Here is an 8,266-nt window from a genome sequence, read left to right on the forward strand (position 1 = left end):
TGCCTAAAGGCAGCTTGTAGGAAATTTCTCAAAACTCTTAAAAGTTTAACATAAGGAGCAAAATAATAAACTTTTGATAAAGGAGATCATCTTTCATCCCCAAACCGAACATATATATCATTCTGTAGCCACTTCATCAGTGATGACACTTTATTAGTTAGGTCTTATATGATTTATTCCAAATTACCTTTCCATTAGTGGATGATTAAAAAGTAGCACATTTTCAGTAAATTCATATTAAAAACTCCAATGAGTCAGAAGGCTAGCTAGATACAACAAACTTTTGATTCACTAATATGTTATAATAAAATACACCAAAAGTTGCATCAACCACACCATTGGTGAAGGTGAGCTCCCCCAAATCCTCCGAAGGCAGCCAACGACCCAATTTCCTTTTAGGAACACCCCTTAGCGTGGTACTACTCTTCACAACTCAGTATTATTATCCTTCAAAAAAACAAAAAAAATCAGAGTCACTGCCCTAGGAATCTAAACACCACAATAATAAAAGCACCCATACAAAGAAAAATCTCAAACTATTATATATAATTTTTTGCATAAATATTTTTCTAAAAAATTAAATTTGTATAAATATTTTTTTAAAATTTATATTTATTTCTATACTTTCATAAAATATTATTTTTGCACAAATACCGCTAATATAATGGTTATTCTAACACCGTTAATAAAAACCATATTATTTTAATTAAAAATAAAATAAAATTTTAAAATTATTGTTTTTCTTCATCACAATCATCTTATAAATATTTTTTCGTATTTACTCATTAATGTTATTTTAGTTATTTTAATTTAAAACCGTTAATTTTTTAACAGTATTCGATGATATAGGTATATATATATTAAAATAAAAATAAAAAAATAAAATAGCAAAACAAGTATTTAAAAAAATATACATGCACATATTAATTTTTTAAAAAATATATAAAATTTTATATTTAGAAGAATATTTATAAAAAATAATTATATATATTGTGGACTTATGGAGCCTCGCCGCCAATTATAATTTAGAACAGAGAAAAAGTCTATCCGACCGAATGGTGGGTGGTTCTATATACACCCCCCCTATTGCTCAGGACACCCCCCAAAAATTAAAAAAAAATTAAATACTCTCTACACCCCCCCCAATTTGCTAAGGACACCCCTAAAAAATTAAAAATTCCTAAATTACCCCCCACCCTCCCCACCCCCTCACCTAAATTGCTCTCTACACCCCCCAAACCCCCCCCCACCCCGCTCTTCCCCTCCAAAACACCTCGCCAACGCCCAAAACCCCCCCCGTTCCCCCTTCTCCCTCTCGTCGCCGGCATTCTCCCGATCTCCGACCACCTCGCCGGCTTCTCCCGGAACCACCTCGCCGGCTTCTCCCGAAATTTTTTTTTTCACGGTTCATGCTCCGTTCGGCACTGGATCGCCGAACAAAAGGCTTCTGTTCGGCTGAACAGTGCCGGACAGAAGCCTTCTGTTCGGCACTGTGCAGCCGAACAGATCTGTTCGGTTGAGGGTTGCCGAACAGAAGGCTTCTGTTCGGCACTGTTCAGCCGAACAGAAGCCTTTTGTTCGGCGATCCAGTGCCGAACGGAGCACGAACCGTGAAAAAAAAAATTTCGGAAGAAGCCGGCGAGGTGGTTCCGGGAGAAGCCGGCGAGGTGGTCGGAGATCGGGAGAATGCCGGCGACGAGAGGGAGAAGGGGGAACGGGGGAGGAGGGGTTTAAGGGGGGTTTGAGGGGTGTTTTTTTTTTTTCTTTTCAAAACGAAACGGAGGAGGAGGAAGGGGGTGTATGAGAAAATTTCAAGGGCAATATGGTAATTACACTAAAGGTTAGTTTGGGTATTTTTTTTTGGTTTTTGGGGGGTGTCCTGAGCAATAGGGGGGGTGTATATAGAACTACCCCCGAATGGTTCAAACGGAAAAAAAAAAAAAACTAACCTTTTTGACGATCGAATCCAATTTTTTTCTTCCACATTAAATCACACCCCTTCTCCCGTTCTAGTCACCTCCTCAACCCAACCACCACCACCAGTGACCGGCGGCGGAGAGAAAGGAGAAAAGAGAGAGCGAGGAGCGACAAGATGCCGGCGGAGCCGCAGCAGAACCACTACCCGGTGCCGACTTACCCTCCGCCGGAGTCGGAGGACGACGAGTCGTGGGTCTGGTCGCAGATCAAGGCGGAGGCCCGGCGCGATGCGGAGTCGGAGCCTGCCCTCGCAAGCTACCTCTACGCCACCGTCCTCTCCCACCCGTCTCTGGCTCGATCCCTCTCCTTCCATCTCGCCAACAAGCTCTGCTCTTCGACTCTTCTCTCCACCCTCCTCTACGACCTCTTCCTCGGCTCCCTCTCGGCCCACCCCTCCGTCCGCGCCGCAGCCGTCGCTGACCTCCTCGCCGCCCGCCACCGCGACCCCGCCTGCTCCTCCTTCTCCCACTGCCTCCTCAACTATAAGGGCTTCCTCGCCGTCCAGGCCCACCGCGTCGCCCACCTCCTCTGGGTCCAGCAACGGCGGCCCCTCGCCCTCGCCCTTCAGTCCCGCGTCGCCGACGTCTTCGCGGTCGACATCCACCCCGCCGCCCGCCTCGGCCGCGGCCTCCTCCTCGACCACGCCACCGGCGTCGTCATCGGCGAGACCGCCGTCGTCGGCAACAACGTCTCCATCCTCCACCACGTGACCCTCGGCGGAACCGGCAAGGCCGTCGGCGACCGCCATCCCAAGATCGGCGACGGCGTCCTCATCGGCGCCGGCGCCACCATCCTCGGCAACGTCCGCATTGGCGAGGGCGCCAAGATTGGCGCCGGATCCGTCGTCCTCATAGACGTCCCGCCTCGTACCACAGCCGTCGGCAACCCGGCCAGGCTCGTCGGCGGCAAAGAGAAGCCCTCCAGGCACGAGGACGTCCCGGGGGAGTCCATGGATCACACCTCCTTCATCTCCGAGTGGTCCGACTACATCATCTGATCTGACCTCAAAATGTCTGTTTTTATCTTCTCATCTCATCCTTATCCTTTCTGTTCTATCTATGTGCTTCCTTCCTTCCTTCTTTCCTTCCTTCCTTTTGTTCCATATATAAAATCTGTATGGTTGGCCTGTTACATATACGAGGGCTTCTGAGTGTACTTGTATTTGAATTTATTAGAACAGTATTTTGCCTCTGAATCTGTTATATTTGGTCTTAATCTTGAACTTTATGATGGTGATTAATGTTGTCAAATAACTTGCTTTCTTATGTTGTTCAATAATCTTTATAGGTGGGATAATAATCTTTTTTTTTTTTGAATTTGTAAGAATAATTTGTTGCTCTTCTGCGTTTGAGCTTTGAAGTTTACTTCTTTTATTTGCAGTGATGTGGATTCTGTTGCGTTTTTGCCACTTTGAGAGGAAAAATAGCATTTTTTTTCAGGCTATTAGAGTTGCCTTGGTTTTTTTAAGGATGTCATAGGGGGAGTTATTTGTTAGATTCAGAGATTACATTGCCATGGTCTTTGCAGTAGTACATGTACATTACTTCAATACTAGGATTTTAGGAGGTCATGAAAGGAAAATGAATTAGTGGATTTTACAAAGCACTCTTAGAAGGGGTGGGAGAAGATGATGAGCATGAATTTTGTTTTGGTGGTTCTGTGATGTGAAGTTCTGCTGATATGGCTCATGGCTATAGATTCTACATGGAAATTACAGTGGATTTTGTAGGAACAAGATCTTAGTTACTATGAGATGTATTGGAACCATATTGCTCTTTCGTAATAGTTTCCCCCAAATTCTCAGACTTTCGACAATCCCTAGCCATGGTAACTTCTCACTTCTTCATCGACCCTGATATAGTTCTAACTCTTCTACCTCTAAATTTATTAGTACATCCAAAATTGTTAAAATGATCGCTCTAGAGTTATCTCTTACACATCATTCTTAGATGCTTTCATTTTCTTCTTGTATTTATTCAATGATTATGTGCCTAACTGTTTTTAGGATATGATTGGAGCATATTGTTTATTCTAGTCTTCTTAAAAACTAGTATTCAGGTGATATTATATCTAGTCATTTTGAGAGATTCTAGGTTGTAGGTTCATGAAACTATTTTCATGACTTTGACCTTTCATACTGTTGCTCGTCGTCAGGCATGAGTTGTTATCTTGAATTTCGGAGGCACTCTTACTCTAAAGCAGTCTCTTGAATTTATTAAGATAACAGTTGATGGAAAATACAGAATTATAAGTTATAATGGTAACCCGACAGAGTTAGTCTATGTCTGAGAGTGGCTCTTGTAATTCTTTATCTCCCATTTGTTTTTGTCGAGAGCTAGTACCTTCAGTAACACCATAGGGACCTAAAATGTAAAAGAGTCCTGGAGATTTTAAGAGGAGGTTTGTGGCAGCACAAAGTATACTGGTGGTGGTTGTTCTTTTCTTGAAGCTGCAAGGATTTACTTGATTAATTATTTTGTAGCTTCTCGTTTAGCTTTAAAGATACCAATTTAGTCGAAAGGATTTGGAGATAAAGATGTTGAAATTAGGATCCAGCTTTAGAAAATAATATCCTGTTTTTATGGGGACTAACATTTTTGAGGTTTGAGTGTGGCTCGAACAGCTCTAGGTAATAGTTCATATTCTTGGTTGGAGGCAAGATTCATTGAATCCGGTTGTCTATTTACTCCATTCAGGATGGTTCTTATGAATCTCATTGAATCAGAAGTACATGGAATGTGATGCATGTGAGATTTCTAAAGATGACATTGGAACCTAAGATGTTCTTGCATACTTGTTGATGTATTTTAAAACTAAAGGGGGTTTCATTACTACCTTTTTCTTAGATAGAAAAGAAGTACTAGAGCACTGAACAGGTTTTGCCGTAAGTTGACATAGTTAATCAGTGTTACTACCATATGATGAGCTTTTAAGAGGGTTAAAATTAGAGGTGTCTTTTATTTTATTGACTAGTGGAATGATCTCGATACATTTGCTATTACACTATGGGAAGGAAGCTTCGCCCTCTCATCCTTGTCATTTTGTGCATTAAGATGATATCAAGTTTTCAGTCAATTTTTATATTTTTAATTAGTCAGTGTGATCTTGGTGCACTTAAAGTTAGAGAAGGTGCTCGGTCATTTGTCCTTTTTTCTTGATATTGATGATGTAATTAATTTGAAAGGAGTGTATCTTTTCATTGACAGTTGAAGCATTAGTATTAAAGAACGAAGCATATGTTGATCTTATTTAAAAAATAATTTTTTTAAAGGCTAACTTTTTTTGCTCTAAAATTAGAAATAGCAATTCTTTTATAGGCCATTGAGAACACATGTTGATGTGAGCATTGAAGACTTCTAAATGAAAACTACCTATTGTGAAGTTTATACTAGAAAGCCTTATGGCTCTCTAGAATGCATAATAGTTATCCCTATAAAAACCTTAACCCCTCAAACTTTCCTATATATGTTCACCCTATCAAAAGTCCATTAACTAAACAATTCAAATAACCCAACTACCCAAATCATTTACTAGTTATCATTAATAAATCGTAAAAAAACAAACCATTTGACAATCTAACATACACCCCTTTTCTTCTCTTTTTCAGCCTCTACTACCACTAGTCCCAGAGGAAGAGTGGTAGTTGCATGAACGAAAGCCTACAAAGGCGAGACAAGTGTTAACATACACATCACTTGAGTCGGATGATGAGTTATATGTGTGGGTTTAGGTCAAGATGGAGGCCTATCGGGATGCCAAGATTCTCCTTGGCAAGCTACCTCCATGCCACCATGCTCTCTCACCCCTCCCTCCCACGCTTCTGCTCCTCCCATGTTGCTAACAAGCTTTGCTCCTCCACACTGCTCTATGCTCTCTTCCTCCACTACCTCTCCACCCACCATCCCATCCATGCCACCATTATTGCATACGTCCTTGTTGCTTGCCATCGTGATAGAGCCTGCGCCTGTTTTTCCCACTACCTCCTCAAGTACATGGGCTTTCTTGCCATCCAAGCCCATCGCATTGCCCGCCTACTCCAGGCCTAGTCCCGCCGCCCCCTTGCCCTTGCCCTCTAGTCGCGCGTCGCCAATGTCTTCGCTACCAATATCCATCTCACCACCCATCTCAGACGAGGACTCCTCCTTGATTATCCATTGGTGTTGTTAATGGGGAGATTGTTGATGTTGGGAACAATGTCATCCTGTTAACATGTCACCCTTGGTGGCATCTGCGAGATCGTTGGTGACCGCTACCCTAAGATTGGCAATTATATCCTCATTGGCACCTCCTCAGCAACATTCGCATTGAGGAGAGGGCCAAGATTAGGGCTGGATCTGTTGTCCTCGTCAACATTCCACCCTAGACCACTACCATTGGGAACCCGACCAGGTTGGTTAGTGGCAAAGAAAACCCTACCAGTCATGTGGAATGTGCCAGGGGAGTCCGTGGATCACACCTCTATCACCAAGTGATCTCTCTATGTTATGTTAATCAGATCATGTCTATTTTAGCTTAGAATAAGAAAGCAAAGTATGAGGCAAGGCTTCCTTCTGCTATCTCAATTTTGTTTCCTCTATCTACAAAGTGCTTTCCTTTTAGTTTAATTTATAGATCTGTATGGCTCTTGATGTGTTGTCATATGAGGGCTTGCTTGATTGGGGTAGTTTGTCTTTTTCGTGTAATTATATTTGAATGAATTAGAGCACATTTTTGCCTCTAAATTTATTTTTTGTGGTATTAATCTTAAACTTTATGGTTGTCATTAAGCTGTTGACATAAATAATTTGTTTCTCTATGTTGTTCAATCTTCATTGTGGATGGTATTGTTAGGATTTATAAGTAGAAATTCTTGTTGTGCCGTGTTTAATTCTTTGTGTGATATGATTTTCTTGGGTTCCTTTATGCATGTAGATATATTATGATTTTTCTGACTTTTGGGGGAACTTGCATTTTTCATTTGAACTACTAGTGTTGCCTTGGTTTATTGAAGGAAAATATGGGTGGAGCAATTTGTTTAGGTTCAGAAATGACATTGCCGTGATGCTTGCGGTGCACGTAAATTTTTTAATGTTAGGATTTAGGAAGCGTGTGAAGAGAAACGCAAAGGTGGATAGGGGGAGGAGAAAAAGGATTAGCATGGATTTTGTTTGGGTGGATTTGATATATGAATTTCTGCTGCAATGGCTCATGGCTGTCCATTTTATGTGGAAATTAGAGTTGATTTTTTCATGAATAAGATCTTAATTACTATGAGATATGTTGGATCGGCAAAGTGAGAGTTCTGAGTTACTAGAGGATAACCTTTAATGCGTATTGAACTTTTATAAAGTTGCTTTGTTTCAAGGATAAGCACCCCTATGGAGAGGCTTTCTTTAGAGTAGGTCTTGGTTGAACAAGAAATTGGTGGAGAAACAGCATAATGCTTGATTCAACACTGCCCTTCGGAGATTCCTAGGAGTCTTTGCAAAATAAGTGAATATGATGATGTCTCTCTTTAAAGGGTCAGGAATTCTTTCAAATTTCATGGTTGAGTAATTATATAAGGTCATTATATAAGGTGATCATGGTTGAGTAATTATACATATACACTTGTATTTTTGTGTTTGCTGGATGGCTGTGTTTTTGCTTGAAAGGGTGTCCAGGTAGACTGAACAGCATTCCATCTGCCATTTCTGTTATTACTAATCCTTCAATATTGTTATGAGATTTCCTTTATGATTCTAATTTAAATACCTTATTTTTGTCTTATAAGCGATACCACCTCTTCTCAAATATTACCATAACTTCTGCACTCATGTACAAACATTATTGGTATCATCAAAATCCACCTTAACATTCATATAACTGCAGTGCTCATTGTACATTCATGGACTCTTTTCATTGCCTGACATCTAATACTCGAGTGTTGCAAGCTGTGTTGGTATTCCCTCAAGTTTTTAGCACATGCAAAAGCACTCATACCTTTGTGACATCTATCCACTTCATCAACCCTGTTGTTGTTCTAATTGATATGCCTTCGCTTGTCTCTACATTTACCAGTACTTCCAGAGCAGCCAAAATGATCACTCAAGAGTCATCTATTAACCATCATTCTTAATCAGATCAAAGCTTTCCTTTAATTCCCACAAAACTATATTCCATGTACTCTTTTATAGTTGATCTGATTTTTGGAGCCGTATCCTCTTAGGTTTTTGTTTGCAATCGAATCTGGCATTCAATAATATTCTTATATCAGAGAACTTTTTTTTTCCTTCCATGTACTTATTCAATAATTATTGGTCTAGTAGTT

The 8,266-nt window shown here is 40.8% G+C and overlaps 1 protein-coding gene across 1 annotated transcript; it reads left to right on the top strand.

Moving 5' to 3' along the window:
- Window positions 1–1,956: 1,956 nt before the first annotated feature.
- On the top strand, window positions 1,957–3,239 carry LOC103711196 (probable serine acetyltransferase 1). The gene has a single exon (XM_008797256.4). The coding sequence runs from the start codon at window positions 2,093–2,095 to the stop codon at window positions 2,972–2,974; it is 882 nt and encodes a 293-aa protein (XP_008795478.1). The 5' UTR covers window positions 1,957–2,092; the 3' UTR covers window positions 2,975–3,239.
- Window positions 3,240–8,266: the final 5,027 nt, after the last annotated feature.

Source organism: Phoenix dactylifera, chromosome 11 (genome assembly GCF_009389715.1).
Source record: "Phoenix dactylifera cultivar Barhee BC4 chromosome 11, palm_55x_up_171113_PBpolish2nd_filt_p, whole genome shotgun sequence".
Taxonomy (NCBI): domain Eukaryota; kingdom Viridiplantae; phylum Streptophyta; class Magnoliopsida; order Arecales; family Arecaceae; genus Phoenix; species Phoenix dactylifera.